The sequence below is a fragment of the Melanerpes formicivorus genome, unplaced genomic scaffold (genome assembly GCF_026170545.1).
Source record: "Melanerpes formicivorus ecotype bairdi unplaced genomic scaffold, bMelFor1.0.p_v2 SCAF_93, whole genome shotgun sequence".
NCBI lineage: Eukaryota > Metazoa > Chordata > Aves > Piciformes > Picidae > Melanerpes > Melanerpes formicivorus.
The window spans coordinates 1,500,516-1,521,168 of NW_027142445.1; the positions used below are offsets into that span (position 1 = coordinate 1,500,516).

General features: G+C 57.5%; 1 protein-coding gene and 1 long non-coding RNA gene across 2 annotated transcripts; one reads left to right on the plus strand and one right to left on the minus strand.

Annotated features, from left to right (window-relative positions):
- Positions 1-472: 472 nt before the first annotated feature.
- On the plus strand, positions 473-6,300 carry LOC137455207 (uncharacterized). The gene is made up of 3 exons (XR_010990800.1): positions 473-837; positions 3,940-4,429; positions 6,095-6,300. It is a non-coding gene; the product is annotated as an uncharacterized lncRNA (long non-coding RNA).
- Positions 6,301-10,787: 4,487 nt separating this feature from the next.
- On the minus strand, positions 10,788-20,611 carry LOC137455195 (hydrocephalus-inducing protein-like). The gene is made up of 11 exons (XM_068165788.1): positions 20,379-20,611; positions 19,458-19,530; positions 18,990-19,194; positions 18,388-18,626; positions 17,590-17,741; positions 16,229-16,421; positions 15,319-15,424; positions 14,466-14,729; positions 13,707-13,849; positions 12,726-12,944; positions 10,788-11,211 (listed from the first exon to the last, which is right to left on the minus strand). Exons 1-11 carry the CDS (start codon positions 20,579-20,581, stop codon positions 11,053-11,055), a joined length of 1,956 nt encoding a protein of 651 aa, XP_068021889.1. The 5' UTR covers positions 20,582-20,611; the 3' UTR covers positions 10,788-11,052.
- Between the last annotated feature and the right edge of the window lie 42 nt (positions 20,612-20,653).

Genomic DNA, 20,653 nt, shown 5'->3' on the forward strand with positions numbered 1-20,653 from the left:
CAGGCTGCCCAGAGAGGTTGTGGAGTCTCCTTGTGTGGAGAGCTTCCAACCCCCCCTGGGCATTGTGCTGCTGGGCAAGCTGCTGTGGGTGCCCTGCTGGAGCAGGGGGTTGGACTGGGTGAGCTCCAGAGGTCCTCTCCAGCCCTCACCATGCTGGGATTCTAGGATTCAAACATTAACTCCTTTCAGTGGAGTTCTGAGGTAAAAATTCAGTCCCTTGCAGTCTCAGCCGTGCACTACAGAGAGGCAGGGATGAAGAAAGAGCCACATTACTAACAAAGGGGCTGACCAGAGGGGCTACAGCCAAGGCAGGCAGCAGGCTCAGCATGCTCTCATACATAGCCTGGCCAAACCACTGACAGCTCAAGCAGAATTGCTTCACTTCTGAAGCTGCAGCTTCAAGTTACCCCAAAACACTTCTCTTTCTTTCCCATTCTCCTTTAGTTTTCTTCACACAGCTGAGATCCTGACAGGGTCCCCCAGGACTGGGGGGATGGAGCAAAACTAGAAGTGGGGAGATTCAGCTTGGATGTGAGGAAGAAGTTGGTGCCCATGAGGGTGGTGAGAGCCTGGCACAGGTTGCCCAGGGAGGTGGTGGAAGCCTCCTGCCTGGAGGTGTTTGCAGCCAGGCTGGCTGTGGCTGTGAGCAACCTGCTGTGGTGTGAGGTGTCCTTGGCCATGGCAGGGGGCTTGGAACTGGCTGAGCCTTGAGGCCCCTCCCAACCCTGACAGTTCTGTGATTGTATGATTCACCTTCTGTTCCTTGTGTCTGAACCAGGTTCCATCCTAAGCTTATGAGGAGGCACAAAAAGAGCTTGTGAGTTCTGGAGGCAGCAGGTAATTCTCTCTCTTATACAACGACATTCTAGAGCAAAGATTGCCAAAACCCCTCTGGAAGCCACCACCTGAGTCTCACCCCTCCCTTGAACTCTTCTGGAGTAAGCAGCCAAAAGAAGTGGCCTTGGCAAGGCCTCAGCAGAGACTCTGCAGGCAGGAGGAGCAGATTGCTGGGAATGAGTCCTTCACCATCACCATGCCTGTGGGTTTTGTCTCGAGTGTTCCTTAGGTTGATGCTAGGCTGCACTGAGGTGAAAATGGGATTGGTGCAAGAGTTTCTCAGAGCTCACAACCCCTTCTCCTTAGAGCAGCTGTGCTTTGGGGCCAGCAAGATGAGGCAACAGTGACATCAGGTGGCCTACACCACACTAATCCCTGGGACAGCACACAGCAGGGCTCCGCCAGGTGAGCAGAGGCTGGAGCACCTCTGCTGGGAAAGCACACTGAGAGCTGGGGTTGTCCAGCCTGGAGAAGGCTCCAGGGAGACCCTAGAGCAGCCTGCCAGGGTTTGAAGGGGGCTGTAGGAGAGCTGGGGAGGGACTTGTGTCCAAGGCATGGAGTGACAGGAGAGGTGATGGCTTCAAACTGGCAGAAGCTGGATTTAGTCCTGCATGTTCTGTCTCTTTTCTTCTTCACTGAGTGGTGAAAAAAGTGGGGCTGGAGTAGCTTAAGTACTTCAGCAAACCTGCAGTGAGGCCAAGCTGAAGGGGGTGGTTGGTAAGACTGAAGCAATGGGCACTGGCAGCTCAGAAGGCCAATGGCAGCCTGGGCTGCATCCAAACTGTGTGGCCAGAGATGGAGAGAGGGATCCTGCCCCTCTGCTCTGGGGAGACCTCACCTGCTGTGCTGTGTCCAGCTCTGGGGCCCCAACACAAGGACACAGACCTGAGGGAGAGGGTCTAGAGGAGACCCTAAAGATGATGGGGGGGCTGGAGCAGCTCTGCCATAGGGACAGGCTGAGGGAGCTGGGGTTGCTTCACCTTATGTGTTGCAGAAAGACCAACCCCCACCTGGCTCCAACCTCCTTTCAGGGAGCTGTAGAGAGCCAGCTCTCCCCTCAGCCTCCTCCTATCATAGTATCATAGTGTCAGTCAGGGTTGGAAGGGACCACAAGGATCATCTAGTTCCAACCCCCCTGCCATGGGCAGGGACACCCCACACTAGATCAGGCTGCCCAGAGCCTCATCCAGCCTGGGCTTAAACACCTCCAGGGACAGGGCCCCAACCACCTCCCTGGACAACCCATCCCAGGGCCTCACCACTCTCATGGGGAAGAACTTCCTCCTCACCTCCAGCCTCAATCTCCCCACCTCCAGCTTCATTCCATTCCCCCTAGTCCTATCACTACCTGAGATCCTGAGCAGTCCCTCCCCAGCCTTCCTGCAGGCCCCCTTCAGATCCTGGAAGGCCACAATGAGGTCACCTCGGAGCCTTCTCTTCTCCAGACTGAACAGCCCCAACTCCTTCAGTCTGTCCTCACAGGAGAGGTGCTCCAGCCCTCTGCTCATCCTCCTGGCCCTGCTCTGGACACCTTCCAGCACCTCCAGATCCCTCTTGGAATAGGTACTCCAGAACTGGAGGCAGTACTCCAGGTGGGGTCTCACCAGAGCTGAGTAGAGGGGGAGAATCACCTCCCTTGCCCTGCTGGCCACACTTCTCCTGATGCAGCCCAGGATCTGATTGGCTTTGTGGGCTGCAAGTGCACACTGAGAGCTCCTGTTGAGCTTCTCCTCCCCCAGCACCCCCAAGTCTCTCTCCTCAGGGCTGCTTTCCAGCCAGTCCCTGCCCAGCCTGGATTTGTGCCTGGGATTGCCTCGACCCAGCTGCAGGACCCTGCCCTTGGTCTTGTTGAACCTCCTGAGGTTGGCTTGTGCCCACCTCTCCAGCCTGTCCAGGTCCCTCTGGATGGATCCCTTCCCTCCAGCTGTCTGCTGCACCACACAGCTTGGTGTCATCAGCAAACTTGCTGAGGGTGCACTCAGTGCCACTGTCCATGGCAGCCACAGAGATGTTGAACAAGCCTGGTCCCAGGACTGATCCCTGAGGAATTCCACTTGTCCCTGGCCTCCACTGGGACATGGAGCCATTGCCAGCCACTCTTTGGGTGCAGGCCTCAAGCCAGTTCCTTATCCATCTAGTGGTCACCCCTCACACCCATGTGTCACCAGCCTGGAGCCCAGGATGTGGTGTGGGACAGTGTCGAAGGCTTTGCTGAGCTCCAGGCAAACGACAGCAGCTGCTCTCCCCTCAGCTATTGATGTTGTCACCTGGTCACAGAAGGCCACCAGGTTGGTCAGGCAGGATTTGCCCTTGGTGAAGCCATGCTGACTGTTCCCAATCACCTCTTCACTATTCTTCTGAGCCAGTAGTGCCTCCAGGAGGATCTGCTCCATGATCTTTCCGGGCACAGAGGTGAGACTGACTGGCCTGGAGTTCCCTGGTTCCTCCTTCTTACCCTGTTTGAAGATGGGGGCAATGTTTCCCCTTTTCCAGTCTGTGGGGACTGCCCCAGACTGCCATGACTTTTGAAATAGAATAGAGAGGGGTTTAGCAACCTCCTCTGCCAGTTCTCTCAGCACCCGTGGGTGTATCCCGTCGGGTCCCATGGACTTGAACACTTTCAGGTTCTTCAGGTGATCACCAACCTGCTCTTCACTTACCATGGGCAGTTCTTCCTCCCTGTCCCTGGCATTGTCTTCCATAACATCAGGAGTGTGGCTAGAGGCCCTTGCAGTGAAGACTGAGGTAAAGAAGTTATTAAGTACCTCAGACTTTTCCTCATCACTTGTGACCATGTCACCAGTTTCCTTTCTGAGGGGGCCCACACCTTCCCTAGGCTTCTTCTTCCCATTCATATACCTGCAGAAGTTCTTAGTGTTCCCTTTAATCTCCCTGGCTAGATTCAATTCAAACTCTGCTTTGGCTTTCCTAACCAGGACTCTTGCTGCTCAGGCAGCTTCCTTATCTCCCCCCTGTTCTAGCTGTCCTTCTCTCCACTGCCTGTAGAGTTTCCTTTTAAGTCATAGTGTGTCCAGTAGCTCCTTGCCCATCCAGGCAGGCCTCCTAGCATTCTTACCTGCTTTTCTCTTTGTTGGTACACAGAGCTCCTGGACACAGAGGAGGTGGTCCTTGAATACTGACCAGCTGTCCTGGGTCCCTCTTCCCTCCAGGGCTTTGTCCCAGGACACTTTGGCTAGCAGATCCCTGAAGCCATCAAAGTCTGCACGCCTAAAGTCTAGGGTCGTGAGCTTGGAATACTTCCTCCTGATTGCCCTGAGGAGATTCAATTCAACTGCTTCATGGTCACTGCAGCCAAGGCTGTCTCTGAGCCTCACATTGCTTACCAGCCCTTCCCTGTTGGTGAGAACAAGGTCCAGCATAGCACCATTTCTTGTTGGTTCCTCTACCATTTGGAGGAGGAAGTCATCTTCTATGCAGTCCAGGAACATCCTGGATTGCTGGTGCCTTGCTGTGTTGTCCCTCCAGCAGATGTCCGGGTGGTTGAAATCCCCCATGAGGACCAGGGCTTGAGACCTGGAAGCCGCTTCTATTTGCCTGTGGAGGGCCTCATCTGCTTGGATCTGCTGGTCAGGTAAATCTATACTCCAAAGGAAAGCATTTTGCTATCTTAAGTTATATCTTTCAATAGCTCATGAAACTTGTGTCACATAAAAACCTTTCTTTAATGATTCAGGTACATAGTTTCTATACCTCAGCTGAGTGTTTAGCTTGGATTGCTGATTGGTAGCCTCTTTCCTTCTAGCTTTTGATTGTATGTTTTGCTCTTTTTAGAAGTTAAGTGCTTAGGTAAGGATTATAGGTAGGGTTTTATATTCCTAAACCAGAGCAAATGGAGCAGAGTTCAATGTCATGGTATTGCCAACTGCTGGCCTTTGACATTTCCATGGCTTTTCTGTCCATGGAAATTGATCTTTCTTTGCATTACTTTAATAAATGCAGATAGCACATCCCTCTCAAGACTCAGCCAAACTAAACAGTAACTAATGGCATCCTTTAAACCAGTTTTGCATGTCTTAGATTTCAATACAAGTGTAACTTCTTGATCTGCAGCATGCCAAAACATATTGAGTGACATCCTAATAATCTGAAACTATTTTCCCCTTCATTCAAATGAGTCCAAACACTTTATAGCTATATATGTGTGTGTGCTTATGCACAAATAAATGTGTGTATAGGCCACTGAGGTCTTCAAAGCTAGGCCATACTGGATGCAGGCTGCATCAGTGTCAGAAACTATACTAGTGATACAGTAGCAGCAGGCCTTGGGCAGCATTGCTACCACATTTATGTTCAGGCATAGCTGTTACTATCACATCTCAGTAGAGAGAGAGAAGTCTTGTACTTTGTTCTCCCAACTCCACATCCCTTTCTAAACCTGCACAATCCTTTCTGGTGCTGAAGACAAATCTTGTTGCCCAACCCACAAGCCAGTACTGTTCTTTCCCCAGCAACAGTTTGGATGAATAGATGTTCCTCTGAGGTCCCTGGACGGAAGAAGTGAGGAGAAATGTTGAAGCATAAGGGAAGGCAGGAGAATGAGAGACAATAGGAAAGTTAGGGGAAGGGATCTCAGCCTTGGGGACAGGCCAGAACAAAAATGATGTTGTGTATGAACTGATTTCACAGATCACTGCTGTGAGAGAGAGGTAAGGAAAAACTTCATGTGCTCCAACCACAGCTTTGTGCCATTTCTGCCCAAGTGAAGATGGGTTACCATCAGGTGGAGGCTTGATGCCAAAGGTGGGATTGGAGCAAACTGGATGGAAATTATCAGCTCCCACCCAGCCCTGCCCCCTCCAAATCCCCCCCCCAAAAAAAAAAAACCAAAAGGTGAAGGACTAAATGGGTAGATTTTTTTTTCACCTAGTTAGCAGGAAGCAATATATTGAAATGATTCTTGGAGCACTCCAAAGGGGTTTTGGCATGGTGCCTTGGGAACCTGGGTGAGGTACATGTATCCTTGAAGGAGTGAGAAGAAAACTGTACACACCAGGATTTCCATGGCTCACCTAGTGATAGTAAGTTATTAGCTGTCACCACTGGGGCACAGAGCACTGGAGAGGTTGTGGAGTCTCCTTCTCTGGAGACTTTCAAAACCCCTCTGGATGTGTTCCTGTGCAACCTGTGTTAGATTCTGTGTCCTGCTCTGGCGGGGGGGGGTGTTGAACTTGATGACCTTTGGAGGTCCATTCCAGCCCCTAACATCCTGTGATCCTGTGGTTATGTCTTTGTTCAGAGTAAAAACCAGCCCAAAGGTGAAACTACTCCAGGGTGTTATGTGGATGAAGAATGGCAGAACAGCTCAGCTGGTACCACCCTCTTTGGTGATAGTTTTGAGGCTGTTGGTTGATCTGTGGCTGGTCACAAGTGATTGATATTTCTTTCTAGTTCTGAAACCCTTTTTTCCCCTCTAGTGTTCCCCTGAGAATAACATAACAACATGCACAGGATTGCTGTCAGCAGAGTGTGTTCTGACTTTGCTTCCCATCTCCCTGAGAGCCATATGCTTTTAGTAGCAGTGAGAGAGTTAAATTTCACAGTACTGAAGGATGCTGGACTTGGAAAATTGACCATAGGCTATCATAATTATTGATATTTAGCAGGTGAAAAATCTGCCCAGGCCACTGTTATTGCAGCAGACATAAATGTCACAGGATAAACTGCTGCTGTGCCCTGTCACTCCTGCCATGGCCATGTAGATAGAGATCCTCAGTGGGACTGCGGGACGTGTAGATATCCTGCCCGGTGTGGCTGGGACTAGCCTTGGCCCCACTGGGATGTGCTGTCAGGTGAGGGGTGTAAAAGCTTAGCAAATTACTGGGAACCTGCAGACCTTGCCTGAGGCTCTGGGCCTGGAAACAGGAGTGGGTGTTCTCTGCTTGGTTAGTGTCAATATCCACCTCCCTTTAAAATATTAACACAACAAAATCCAGACTTTGAACACAGTGTGAAGGGAAGTGTCTCCTAAAGGAACAGGAGATGTTCCTGAGCCCTCTGCAAGGGCTTTAACTTAGGATGCTTATCATCTTTTAGTGTCTGGTTGTGGCTCTTCTTAAATGCATAGACCTTTCAGAATTCAAAGGACTATTTTCCTTTCCTTTCTGATGTGGCCTTCTTTCTCCCCACATACCCTGAGCCATCAACTTTCATTCTCTGCTGTGCTCCTGGAAAACATGAAGGCCAGGGTCTGAGAATAGGTTTTTTTCCTCAATTAAAGCCAGAAAGCAGGCAAGTGAAAATAATGTGAAGATTTCAAGCAGCTGCATGGGGGAAAAAAAGTAAGAGTCACATATCTTGTGTGCAGACAGTGACAGTCTAGTAAGTAAGATCATGGTTTCTTACTTAATTATACCTGTGTGAAAGAATCGAGTGTTGCACACAGGTATCATTTAATAAGCATGCAGGTGTGTCTGCAGCCTTTTGATCCCCCATTGGCAACACTTTACCACCCCCACTCTCTACACAAGGGTGCATGGGCTTCCTGCGGCTGTAAGGAACCACCCCAGGGGCACCCCCAAACCTACTTTTCTGCCGTGGCTTTCTCCCCGGAGGCAGGGTCTGGTGCGGAGCGGGGCCGGGGCGGTGCGGAGCGGGGGCCGGGGCGGTGCGGAACGGGGACAGGGGCGGTGCGGAACGGGGACAGGGGCGGTGCGGAGCTGGGCCGGGGCTGGCCGCGCTGTTCGCCGCGCTGCCACTGGGGCTATCTTTGTACCATTTTCCATCCAGCAGCAGGGTTCTCGGCGGTTTGAGCGAGCCGTGCATCCAGGAGCCAAAACAGATGACCACCCTCCATCCCCCCCTCCCCACACACACTCACACGCACACACACACGCACCCCTCGGGGCACCGTCGCGGCGCCGAGATCACCCGCCGGCCATCAAGCGAAAGGGATTCGCCTGGAGGGCAATTTCGGCTCGGGGGAGATCTATTGGATTAGTAGGATTATCTGCTTGCGGACGGAGAGAAGGAGCGTTTGATCATTTCTATTGCTTGCCTGATGGTCGGATTTAAATGGAGGTGGCTCGGCACGGATGAGGCTGAATTCCGGATGGGGATTTCCAGCTCCCCGCTCCCCTCGCCCCGATCCGAGGAAAGGGGAGAAAAGTGTAGACAAATGGATCTAATTGGGAAGTGTCCGGGGCACGATTGGGAAACCTCCAGCTCGCAGCGGCTGGGAGCGAGCCGGAGAAGGCGAATCCAGGGAATCACAGTCTCAGCTGCGGCTGCAGAACAGCGGCCGTGAACTGGTAACTCCTTTGATGCTCTCGGCGTGCGGGGCGAGCCCGAGCCGGGATGCAGGGAGGCGGTCGGGATGGAAGGGGGCAGCCCGGGGTGCTGAGCCACCCCCCACCCCCCTGCACCCCCGAACAGGGCAGGGCGGCTGCGGGGCCGGGGCTCGGGGCTGAGCCCGGGGACGCTTTGCGGTTCCGGTTTGGGATCCGTGTGTGAATGTGCGTGGGTGTCCGCGGGCAGGGAGATGCCACTGAAGCTGCTGCAACCGGCCCGGGGTGCGGGGCTGCGCGGGGGCTGCGCGGCTGCGGCGGCGAGCCCGAGCTGTGCCTCGGGGAACCTGCGGGAGGCAGGAATCGCTGCGGGGAGGGGTGGGGGGTGGTGGGGGGAGCAGGGTGTTGGGAGGAGATTCGCGCACACACACACACACACACACACAGCCCCGCACACGCACACCCCACATCCCCACAAGCGCGGTCCGCCCGCTGGCTCCTGCCCCCGCCGCCGCCGCCCAAGCGAACTTTTCCTGCCCCGGTGCCCCCGGGCAGGCCGGGCCCAGCTCTCGCCTTCGGCCCGGGCACGGAGCTGCGCGGTCGATGCCGCCTCCTCCGCGCAGTGCCGAGGCTCTCTGAGGCTGCCATGCCTTTCCCCTTTCCCTTCTTCAGACATCTTCTCGCCTGGCTGTAAAGTCCGGGTTTGTCTCTCCCCTCCCCGTTCCTCTCTTCCTGACGATCGCACTCGAGCCTCATCTTCACTTGCTGAAGGAAAAGCAATTTTCAACAGGTTTAATTAAAATTAGTCAGTGAAATTACTTAATATTAATTGACTTATAATGAAAGGCAGAAAGTTACCTTGGAATCAGGAGAAAGGATATTACCTGGGCTCGTTTTAAGGATTCCTATGGCTCTACAGCAATGACATTAACATAATTGTTTCAATACAAGAAGGAAGAGCTTGATCAAAGGGCTGCGTTCCTGCTGCTTCAGGGGACACAATCTGGGCAAGCTCTTTTCTCCTGTAAATGTGCTGACCTTTGTAAGGAATCCCATTTGAGTTTGACGCTGGTTTTGCTTTCTGGAAGGCCAGTTGATTTCGGCTCTAACAACTATGATATTAAAAAGCCACCAGCATGCAATGGAAACATATCTTATGGCAGTTATCAATACCAAAGGGAATGTGATTAGGTGTTCTGTACATTTGAAATGAAGAGGATGATTTTTTTTCCCCTCCCCAGCATGAATTGTTGTAGGAAATATTTCTTTCCAGCACAGGCATCCACAGTGGCAATATTTCCATTTCTCCATAGCCTTAGTGGGCTCAGGCAGTGCTGGTAAATTCACAGAGATAATTGAGGTCTGAAACCATCAGTGCCCAAACCAACTTTCTCGTACTTCCTGCAGACCTAAAGGTCCTTTTAGGCTGGTTTATTTTTTCCAGCAGCAGTGGTTTTGATGCCTCTACAGAGCATTGCTGCTGGTGACAGAGCAGCACTGGGATCCTTGGGACCTTTTCTCCTACTTGTTTCCTGTTTTCCATTGGCTTAGTTGAAACAAAGGACACTTATGAAATGGCATGTCTGTTATTGCAGGCACCTGACAAGTGAGAGACTCGTGGATGGTATAAATGAACGTTTAAAACTAGATCCCATGATTCAGGGCCCTGATTTTCAAAGCTCCTGATTTCCATTGGCTGCACTGAGACTTGTGTGGGCTCAGCAGCTGTAACACGCAGCCCACTGCTGCACCTTTGGAACTGCAGCTTGGGAGCCAAAAGCTGAGTAGCCATGTTTGAAAGTGCTGGTTGGGTGTTTGGTTTGCTGTGGGCTTGTTTGGGTTTAGTTCTTTATTTTCATTATTGTTTCTCTTTCTGTTTTTCCCTTCCTTCTTCATTCCTGGTGCACACTGCTGGGTTAAAGAGGAGCACTTCTTAGTTCCTTTTGATAAGTGACACTGCTTTGCTTAGACTCCAGCTACAGACTGCAGCAACCTTCCCAAACCAGTGCTGCAGTAAATCATTAGAGGGTCTTTAGGTGCATATAAAGAGATCCCATTTGTTCTGCATACTTCATGTGAATCATATGCAGACTGTGGGAAGAAAAAGGAGCCTGAGGATAATCATACTGACTGTGCTGGGAAGCAGGATTTGGCTGAACACCTCTGTTTTGTGATGAACTGAAGTAGCAACGAAAGCCATCAGAGAGTGCTCAGGCTGTTTAAGGCAGCAAGTTGTGTCGAAGCGAGAACAAGAGCTGTCGTCCTGCTGCTGCTTTTGTTGTCTTACCCCCTGTTCTACGGTGTGATAAGAAGATAATGTCCTAGCTGTTGGTACTTAAACACCCTTAGCAAAGTGGGTTTGCTCTGGATTCTTTGGCTGGAGGTGGAGCAGTCTGCTGCAGGAGGGTTATTTACAGACTGGGACGGAGCTGTAGGCAGATAAATTGATTTGCAAGTGAAGGGAGGATTTGAACGTGGTAATGGCGGGAGTTTTAGTGTTGTATTAGTTTGCATATTGAATAGGCACTGGCACACACACAAGCATAAAGCACTCTGATTGTTCACATGGAGTCTGGGGAGAAGAGAAGGAAGCAGAGGCTTAGGTGTGGTCTCAGTTCGTAATGGATTGGCTTGCCTGTATTGAAAGCAAAGAGACGTTCCTTTCTACTAGATGTGGAGCTGTGTTACAGATCCTTGGCTAGCTCTGAATGATTTGTTTGATGTCATATTTATTATGGTGTTTTTTAATCACATAAAAAACCCACACCACAAACTACTGACAAATTAAATAGTGAACAAGAAGGACAACAAAAGAGACAGACATTCTCTGACAGAAAGTGATGAATGACAAATGCTGGCATCACATGCTCCAGAATGACTATGGAATTGTCACAAGTACGAGGGGAAATGATCTTGACTCCTTGGTGACTCAGCTCCATGTTTCCAACCTGCCTCTGAAGCAGGAGGAGCCTTATGTTCTGAATGGGTTGGAGGCAGAGGAAGGCTTCCCCAGCTCCTCTGGGGGCAGCTGGAGCTCAGCGCCGGTGACAACAGCGCTGAGGAGAAGCTGCACCTCGCGGCTGCTGCCCTCCAGCACAGTGTGAGCTGGCTCTGCCTCTGGCTCCAGCACCTGCCAAGAGAAGAGGGAAGAGCCACTGAGCAGAGCCCAGAGAGCCAGGCTGAGCAGGGAGCCTCCAGCAGCAGCCACACCCAGGGGCCACCAAGGCCATCCCCAGGCCTCAGCCCCCAGAGAGGGCAGCAGGAGAGCCTACTGCTGGAGGCTGGGGGTCAGCTGCTGGCCAAAGCCACCAGCGCTGCAAACACAGCCCTGGGGACTGCCCCTGGCTCCCAGGGCCTGACCTTGCTTTTCCTGGCCCCTAGAAAGCCAGCAGCCTCTCCTGCAGGAGTCAGTTTCCCTCCTGCAGCTCTGGGGCTGGAGCAGCCCAAGAAGGAGCAGCTCCAGCAGCTCCTTTTCCTTCCTGTCCTAGGAGCAAGGATTTCCCAGAGAGAAGTCTCCTGTGGGGCATCAGCCACGCTGCTGGGGGCTGGGAAAGGGCACTGGGGGCTGGGAACCAACTCCTTTGGGAAGTCTCTGAGTGCTGTCCCTCTGCTGGTCAAGAAGCTTTGGGGCCCAGGTCTGACAATGGCTCAGCAGCTGGGGCAGAGGCAGCAGCCAAGAGCAGTGTGTTGGACAAGCAGGAAAGGCAGAGCAGGAGCTGCTGCTGAGATCCCCCCAGCAGAGAGCCCACAGCCAACAGCAGAGGAGGGTTGGGTTGGGAAAGACCTGGATGCCTGTGGAGGCCAAGCATCAGCCCTCTTCTCCAGAGGCCTGGCCAGCTCTGCTGCCCTGCTTGGTGCAGACAAGGCTCAGAGCTCAGCCCCAAGGGGCCAGGGAGCTGCTCAGCACACACAGCAGAGTGCTGCTGCTGCTGCTCTGCACCCCAAAGCAAGCAGCAGGGGCTTGAACTCCTTGGGAGTGCAAAGGCACTGAACCAGAGAGAGAGATCTGCCCTCCAGGGAATGGAGATCTGCTCAGTGCTGACCAACAGCTCAAGTGGAGGGCAGGGGGTGGGAGGCAAGGGGCTGGGGCCAGACTCTGCTCAGTGGTGCCCAGGGACAGACAAGGGGCAATGGGCACAAACTGGCACCCAGGAGGAGAAGAGGCAGTGGGGTGAGGGTGCTGGAGGCCTGGAGCAGGCTGCCCAGAGGGGTTGTGCAATCTCCTTCTCTGCACAGCTCCCCACCCCCCCTGGCCCCTGTGCTGCTGGGCAAGCTGCTGGGGGTGCCCTGCTTGAGCAGGGGCTTGGACTGGCTGAGCTCCAGAGGGCCCTTCCAAGCTGCAGCAGGCTGGGAAAATGTGTTCAAAACTGTGAGCTCCCACCCAAGACAGGCTGCAACACTTCAGCTCTTGGCTTAGGCTTTGCCTGTGGCCAAAGCCTCTCTTGTCAGAGACTTCCCCACCTTGGCTGAGCCCTCAGAGCCCCCAGCAGCCTCCTCCCCTCTCACACACTCTGCTGCTTGCCCTCAGGGATGGAGTCAGTGCCAGGAGGAAGAGCAGCTCTTGGCCAGCAGAGAGGGAGATCTGCTGCCAGCAGCAGCTCCTCTTGGGGCAGCTCAGGGAGCTTTGGCTGCTGTGCTTCTCACCTTCTTCTTGAGAGGCCAGCTGGCACCTGGGGCCCTGGTGGTATCCACCCACTTGAGGGTGCCCAGGCGGTCGTCCCAGTCAGGGACCTCCTCTGGGGGCAGCTGGAAGCAGATCCTGGACAGGAGACACCTCACAGGGTGCCTCTGGAAGGTGACCTCCACTTCTGACTGCAAGGTGACTGTAACATCTTTGGCACAGCCAGCATGCAGGTGCCCCACCTAGGGAGAAGCAGAGAGCCAAGACCAACCTGGGATCACTGCCAAGGCCAGGCAGGCTGTGGGTGCCCTGCTGGAGCAGGGGCTTGGACTGATGATGCCCAGAGGTCCCTTCCAACCCCAGCATGCTGGGACTGTGTGAAACTGCATCTGACTGAGTATTCATCTGGGCTTTGCTAGAGAGGAACAGCACCACAGGATGCCACCTCCCACAGCATGGAGCCTCTTCTGGCCCCAGCAAACCAGGGAGGGCATCTCCTGGGTGGCACTGAAAGGAGCTCTCACTGCTCCCTGGTGGCTCCCCAGTAGCTCCTGGGAAGCTGCCAGGCAGGGGGTGGGCAGCAGGGGGGCAGAGACAGCCAGGCAGGGGGTGGGCAGCAGGGGGGCAGAGACAGCCAGGCAGGGGGTGGGCAGCAGGGGGGCAGAGACAGCCAGGCAGGGGGTGGGCAGCAGGGGGGCAGAGACAGCCAGGCAGGGGGGGAGCAGCAGGGGGGCAGAGACAGCCAGGCAGGGGGTGGGCAGCAGGGGGGCAGAGACAGCCAGGCAGGGGGTGGGCAGCAGGGGGGCAGAGACAGCCAGGCAGGGGGTGGGCAGCAGGGGGGCAGAGACAGCCAGGCAGGGGGTGGGCAGCAGGGGGGCAGAGACAGCCAGGCAGGGGGTGGGCAGCAGGGGGGCAGAGACAGCCAGGCAGGGGCTGGGCAGCAGGGGGGCAGAGACAGCCAGGCAGGGGCTGGGCAGCAGGGGGGCAGAGACAGCCAGGCTCACCTGGGGGCAGAAGTGGAAGGGGGCCTCAGGCAGCCACTGGAAGCGCAGGGCCTGCTCCCTGCTGCGGTTGGTGAGGCTGAAGGTCACGGAGCAGGGGGTGCCCAGGGCACAGGCCCCAAACTGGATGTGGTGCCCTGGGGCAGCTGTTGGCAAGGAGAGAGAAAGGTCTCAGTGTGCAGGCAGACCCAGCTGCCCCCTTACACCACAGCCACTCAGGGCTCTGCCTTCTCCAAGCCTTCCTTCCTCTGGCACCTGCAGCCCAGGACGTGGCTGGGCCTGGGCTGTGAGCTCAGGGGGCAGCTCCTGGGCAGACTTTCACCCTCTGCACCCCCAAGGCCTTCTCTGCAGGGCTGCTCTGGGCCCAGCATGGAGCCCTGAGGGACACCCCTCGTCCCCAGTCTCCATCTGGACACTGCTGATCACTGCCCTCTGGCTGTGAGCAATTCCTTAGCCAGCAGCAGTCCACCCCCAGAGGACACAGAGGATCAGCTGTGCTCTGCACAGCACCCCGGGGGCTGGCAGGCCTCCTTGCAGAGGTCCTCAGCCCAAAGCTGCTCTCTGGGAGCCCTCCCTGCTGGCCTGCAAGCTCCTGCCTGGGCAGGCCAGCTTCCCTGGGGCTGCCAAGCAAGGCTGCTCTGCAGGCTCCAGCAGGGGACAGCAGCTGGCTGCTAAATCTGGGCCAGCCCTGCGCCGGCACAGCCTGAGCCCAGCCCTGGAGATTCCTGTGCCCTGCTCCGGCCTGGCAGCCTCTCCTCTTACCCTCCAGGCTGTCCTCCTCCAGGCTGCTCTCAGGGAGGTTCTCCTCCTCCCTGTCTGCCACCAGCCCCTGGATGTTGTCCAGGCTGAAGTCCTCCTGGCAGCCTGCCCCCAGCAGCCTGATGGTGCTGGCCCCAGCAGGGTTGTCCAGCACTGCCAGCTGCAGCTTCCCTTCCAGGCGTTGGGGCAGGCTGGCTCTGAAGAGCACCTCCAGTTCTGCTGCCTGCCCACACTGCAGGAGCAGGGAAGCAGTGTGGAGCTTCCTCTCTGCACAGAGATGGACAGCAGGGACAGGTGAGGCACTGCAAACATTGCCATGCTGCACAAGAGGAAGCCCAGCTTCAAGCCCAGCTGCCTCTAGGCACAGCCTGCCTCACCAATGCTCCCAGACCTTCCTCCCAGGCTCACAAGGCTGGGACCCCAGCAGCAAGCTCCCTGCTGCTTGCCCTCAGCTCAGCTCAGCACTCAGCTCTGGCTCAAGCTGCAGCCAGCCAGCTCCTGCCTTCAGCAGAGCTGACTCAGAGAGTGCCTTGGGCTTTGGCTGGCTGGCTGTGGGCTCAGGGGCTGCCTCCTGCCAGGCTGGGGACTCCCCACCTGCAGCAGCAGAGAGCTCAGATGCTCCACTGAGGTGCTGACAGCCCCCCAGGACTCAAGCCCCCATGTCCAGAGGAAGAGAAACACTTCCCAGAGCTTGCCAGAAGGAAACCTGCAACCCTGCAGAGAGTCCCTCTGCAAGAGCCCAGAGAGCCCCAGGACACAGCCCAGGGCCAGCAGCTGCTTGCTGCTTGGCCAAGCCAGCAGCAGGAGAGGAATTCTCCCTGGGGGGGTGAGCACATCTCATGCTCCAGGACTTCACCTTCTCCAGCAGAGTCCTCCATGCCCACAGCCTGGTAGAGGCACTTGGTGCTGGGCCTGGCTTTCAAGGAGAAAGCTCCCTCCTCATCCAGCAGGTCCAGCAGCACCTGGGAAAAGAGCAGGAGCACACTGGGGTGGGCACAGCATGGCCCAGGGCCTGAGCCCACGCTGCTGCTGTCCCACCACAGGGAGCCCAGGGTGCTGCTCCCCTTCCAACACAGCTCTGAGCACAAGGCTGGAGTGAAACCAGACCAAAGCCAAGGCTCCACAGCCCCTGGGAGCTGATGGAAACAGCAGCAGGCAGGACAGGAGGGCCCAAAGTGAGGAGCACAAGGGGACTAAGCCACAAGTGAGGCTCAGCAGAGCCTGGTAAAGCAGGAGCAGAGCCAAGCCAGTGCCAGCAGGACAGGAGGATGACCTCCAGCCCAGCCAAAAGGGGAGAAGGGAGCCTGGGGAAGCCCTGCCCCTCCAAAGCCTCTCTCAGAGGAACTCCCTTCCTGGCAAGCAGAAGGCAGCCAGGGGCTTCCAGCAGACTTTCTGAGGCCCCTTCCCAGGCTGTTCCCTGAGGCTGGGAGCAAGGAAGCAGCACAAGCCCCAGGGCTGGCTCAGGAGCGGCAAGGCCAGCAGCAGCCGAGGCCAAGGAGAGGAGGACACAAGGGAAGGGCTGAGGGCACCTTCCTGGAGGCAGCTGCTGGCAACAGGCCTCTGCCCACTGCTTTGCCACAGCAGAGGCTCAGGAGGTCGTCCTCCTGCCACAGAGGGGCTCTGAGCACAAGCCAAGGCTTTCCTTTGGGCTCCAAGGGCACCTGCAGAGCCGTGGGGCACCTGCCCACCCCCCCGGCTGCGCTGGGCCCTCTCCTCCCCAGCAGCAGCCTTGTTCCCCGAGCAGAGTTCCCTCAGCAGCTGCTCACCTGGGCAGGGACAGGGCCAGAGTTCTGCAGGACCAGGGGCAGCTTCTCCCAGGCCCCCAGGGGCAGCTTCCTGAAGAGCAGCAGGGGGTTCCCTCTCCTGTCCCTCCGCGCCGGGCGCAGGACCCTCACCTCCGGCACCTTCCCCTCGCCGCTGATCTCGAAGCTCAGGCTCTGTGCTCTGCCTGCTGCAGGGCTGCAGGAGAGGGGCAGCAGAGCCATTGCTCACTTGGCAAGCAGGGAGGCCAGGGCCAGCTGCTGCCCTTGCCCTGCCTGGGGCTCCTGGCCCCCAGGACACAGCTCCCCCTGGCTCCTCTCCTCCCGCAGCAGGAGCGGAGCGGCAGGAAGTGGCCAGGCCAGAGGCACAACTCAGTGACCCCAGCAGGGAGCTGATCTCCAAGGAGCTGCTCCTCAGGGCAGCAAGCTGCTGGACCTGGCCCCAGCTCAGCCACTCAAGGGCTGGGCCAGGGCAGGGCAGGCCCAGGCCACACAGGGGGCCCAGGGCAGAGGAGCTGAGCTCTGTCAGAGGGGAGCCAATGGCTCCTTCAGCACCAGAGCTCTTCGTGCCCCCCAGGAGATCCAGCAGATCACCTCCTCAGCACAGCAGCAAGGAGGCAGCAAGGGCAGCTGCCTCGGGGCACAGAGCCACTGCAGCCAATCCTTTGTCCTTGGCAACCTCCAGCTCAGCTGGAGCTGCACAGCTCCACTGCTGCCCGAGTCCCCCACCCCCTGCTGGCTCCTCGGGCTCACAGAAGCCTGCAATGCTTTGCCTTGGAAGGGACCTTGGAAGCTCATCCAGCCCAAGCCCCTGCAGGCAGCAGGGACAGCTGCAGCTCCAGCAGCTTGCTGAGAGCCACAACCAACCTGAGCTGCAGTGGTGCTGAGCAGGGGGCAGCTCCCACCTCTCTGGGCAGCCTGGGTCAATGTCCCACTGCCCTCACAGTCCCTGCTGCAGGCTGCAGCAGGACATTGCCTTCCCTGCTCTGCTGGAGCTCAGAGCCACAGCTGCTGATTTCCCTGCAGCATCCCTGTGGGCAGCAGAGGCTGAGAGCCCTGGGGCTGCTGAGCCTGGAGAAGAGCAGCCCCAGAGGGGATCTTGAGTGGGAGGCTGCTGGAGCCCTGCAGCAGGCTGCCCAGAGAGCTTGGGGAGTCTCCTCTGCAGAGATTCCAACCCCCCCTGCACCCTGGGATCCTGGGCAAGCTGCTGTGGGGGCCCTGCTCAGGCAGGGGGGTTGGGCTGGCTGAGCCCCACAGGTCCCTTCCAAACCCCTCCCTGCTGGGGTGCTAAGCACTCTGCCCAAGGCCACTCCAAGAGCCAGAAGCCATCAGGAAGCTCCCTCCCAAGCTCTCCTGAGGTGACTTACCTTCTCTGAGCATCAAGGCAGGCCTCAAAGGTGCACTGGTACCTCTGCACCTTCTGTGGGCTGAAGGTGACAGTGGCAAAGGCCTGGGAGCAGCTGGGCACACACAGCTGGGCAGGATCCACCTGGAACACCTGGCCAGGGCGGCTCTTCAGCTTGGGGAGCCAAGAGAGGAGGCTTAGGAGGAAGCTTCTCCCCAGGTGCTGCTGCCTCAGCCATGCATGGATGAGGAGGAGCAGCCCCAGGCAGCCTGGCCCCCTGCCTGTTTCCTTGGACAGGCTCCTTCCATCTCAGGGGGGTAACCCCAAGCAGTGCTGAGCCAGGGGGCTGCCAGCAAGCCCAAACCATGGCCCTCAGCACCCCAGCTCCACAGCTTTGAAAACCCCTTGCAGATGCCTTGGGCAGCCTGGGCCAGGCCTTGACAAGCCTCCAGGGGAGGAAATTGCTCCTCGTGTCCAACCTAACCCATCCCCTGGCACAACCTGAGGCCATGGCCTCTTGTCCCAGCACTTGCTCCCTGGGAGAAGAGGCTGAGCCCCCCCCAAAAGGCTCTGCTGGGAGCCCTGGCTCAAAGTTGAGGGCAAGCTCCTCCTCTCTCTGTGCTTCCAGGAGAGGCTCACAAGGCCCCAGCTCTCCCCCCAAGCACCCAGGGGCCTTGAGCTAAAGCCTTGCCTGGGACACGCTGAATGCAGCCCAGCTGTCAGCTGAGCTGGCCTAGCCTGGGCAAGAGGAAGCCATGAGGCTGGGGAAGAGGGCAGCTGTCAGGCAGGCTGCAGAGTGCCCAAGGCCTCCTGTCCCTACCTTCCTGGGGCTGGCTTTGATGGAGAGCAGCACATCACAGGGGACTCTGTTCCTGTTGCAGATGCTGAAGCGCGCCGTGGCCCGCTGCCCCACCAGCACGTCAGGGAAGAGGAACTTCCTCTGGTCGGTGAGGAACACTCCCTGCTGCTCCTGCCCTCTCTGCAGGCCTGGGCAGAGGTTGCTGCTGCTGCAGATCTGGTGCCCCTCAAAGATGGCCTCGATGTCATCGACCACGAAGGCTGCGAGCGGAGCAGAGCAGAGGGAGGGCTGAGCAAGGAGAAGCTTCCTGCTGAGCTGCCCCTGGGGCCCCCTGGGGGCCTCTCCCGCCCTTGGAGAAGCCCTTTCTGCCCAGGCAGCTGCCAAAGCCAGCCCTGGCTAGGGGAGCTGCCTGTCAGGAGGGAGCTCAGGCACCCTGAGCACCAAAGGCTTTCTTCTGCTCCTTCCATGCAGCCCTCCCAGCCTCTCCCACTGCTGGAGCTGACAAGAACCTGCGAGGAGGCTGAGAGGGGAGCTCGGGCTCAGGCTGGCTGCTCTCTGCCAGGACTGAGGCTGGGTGCTGAGCAGCAGCAGCCTGGCCCCAGGCAGCTGTGGGCAGCACCTACCTGGAAGGCAGGACTCGGCCAGCAGGGTGTAGGGGATGCCAAGAGGGTTGTCCCTGGGGTCCCTGTGGCTGATGTCGATGAGCAGCTGCTCCTGGCACGGCCCTGGCGGCCCCGCGGCGCAATCCACTCTCACCAGCTGCTGCTCCCCAGCAAGGATGCAGCCAAAGGCAGGGGACACAGTGAACATGCCCAGGGTGAGGCCAGCCTGCAGAGAGAGAGCCAGCAGAGGCTGATGGCCAACAGCCTCCCCCTCAGCCTCCCAGCAAGGAGGACTCCAGGCCTCGGCCTGCAGCTGGGCCCAGGGCAGGCAGGGAGGACTCCGTGGCCCAGAGCACAGCCCAGGAGGGGAGAAAGAAGCCAAGCAGAGGTGCAGGCCCAGCATGCAGAGCGTGTCCCACGCCATGGGGACAAGCCCCCAGCCTGGGCACAGTGTGGAGGAGCCTGTGCTGGGCAGCAGCAGCCACTCACCTGCCTGCAGCTCAGCCTGGCTGCAGCAGAGGTTCCCTCCAAGCTCTGCCTCCGCTGGGCCTGGGAGGACTTCCTTTGGGGTGCACCAGAGGGGAGAGCAGAGAACATCCCTCAGGCTCAGCTCCTCCTGCCCCCCTGCAAAGCCAAAGCTTCCTCCCCCTGCAGGAAAGTCCTCCTGCTCTTCATGCCCCCTGCACCACCTGTGCCTGCAGCTGATGGACAGATGGGCTCCAGCCCCAGGGCCAGGAGGATCCCCAGGAGGATCCTGGGGCCTCTTTCTACACCCTGCTCACAAGCCAGTTGCACAGGCAGGCAATAAGCCAGGGCTCACAGGAGATGGACTTGCTTGGCTGGAAGGGACCTTGCAGATCAGCCAGTCCAGCCCTGAGCCCAGCACTACCAGGGCACCACTGTTCCATGGCCCTCAGCAGCAGCTTTGAAAGCCCTCCAGGGACAGGGACAGGGACTCCACCACTGGCCTGGGCAGCCTGGGCCAGGCCTTGACAACCTTCCAGGGGAAGAAGTTCTTCCTCATGGCCACCCTAACCCTCCCCTGGCACAACCTGAGGCCTTTTCCTCTTCTCCTGTCGCTTGGGAGAAATCACCAAGCCCCACCTGGCTCCAAGCTCCCTGCAGGCAGTTGGAGAGAGCCAGAAGGGCTCCCCTGAGCCTCCTCTTCTCCAGGCTGAAGCCCTCCCCCAGCTGCCTCAGCTGCTCCTCACAGCCCACGTGCTCCAGGCCCCTCAGCAGCCCTCTTGCCCTGCTCTGGCCACACTCCAGCACCTCAATGGCCTGGGAGCCAGGAAGCCAAAGCCGAGGCCAGGAGGCACAGCGCAGCCTGGTTGTGTGTCCTGCCTGCCACAGCCCAGCCCTGCTGTGGGGCCCCCTCCAGCAGGAAGGCTGCTGCAGGCCTTCTCTCACCCTTGCTCTGTGGGCTCAGCTGCCCCCTGCTCTGCTCTGCAGATGAGGAACTGGAAGGGCAGGAGGCCTGTGTTGTGCAGCAGGAAGCTGCAGGCTCTCCTGGTGCCGCTGGCCATGGCCCCGCAGTCGAGCAGCGCCGCAGGGCTGATGCTGTACTGGCTGAGCACAGCTCTGGCTGAGAGCCTCACTGGGATGCTGGCCATGGGCTCCCCTCCTGCACGCAGGCTGGGCTCCAGCACCTGCAAGCAGAGAGCAGCCTCTGTCCTGGCAGCACA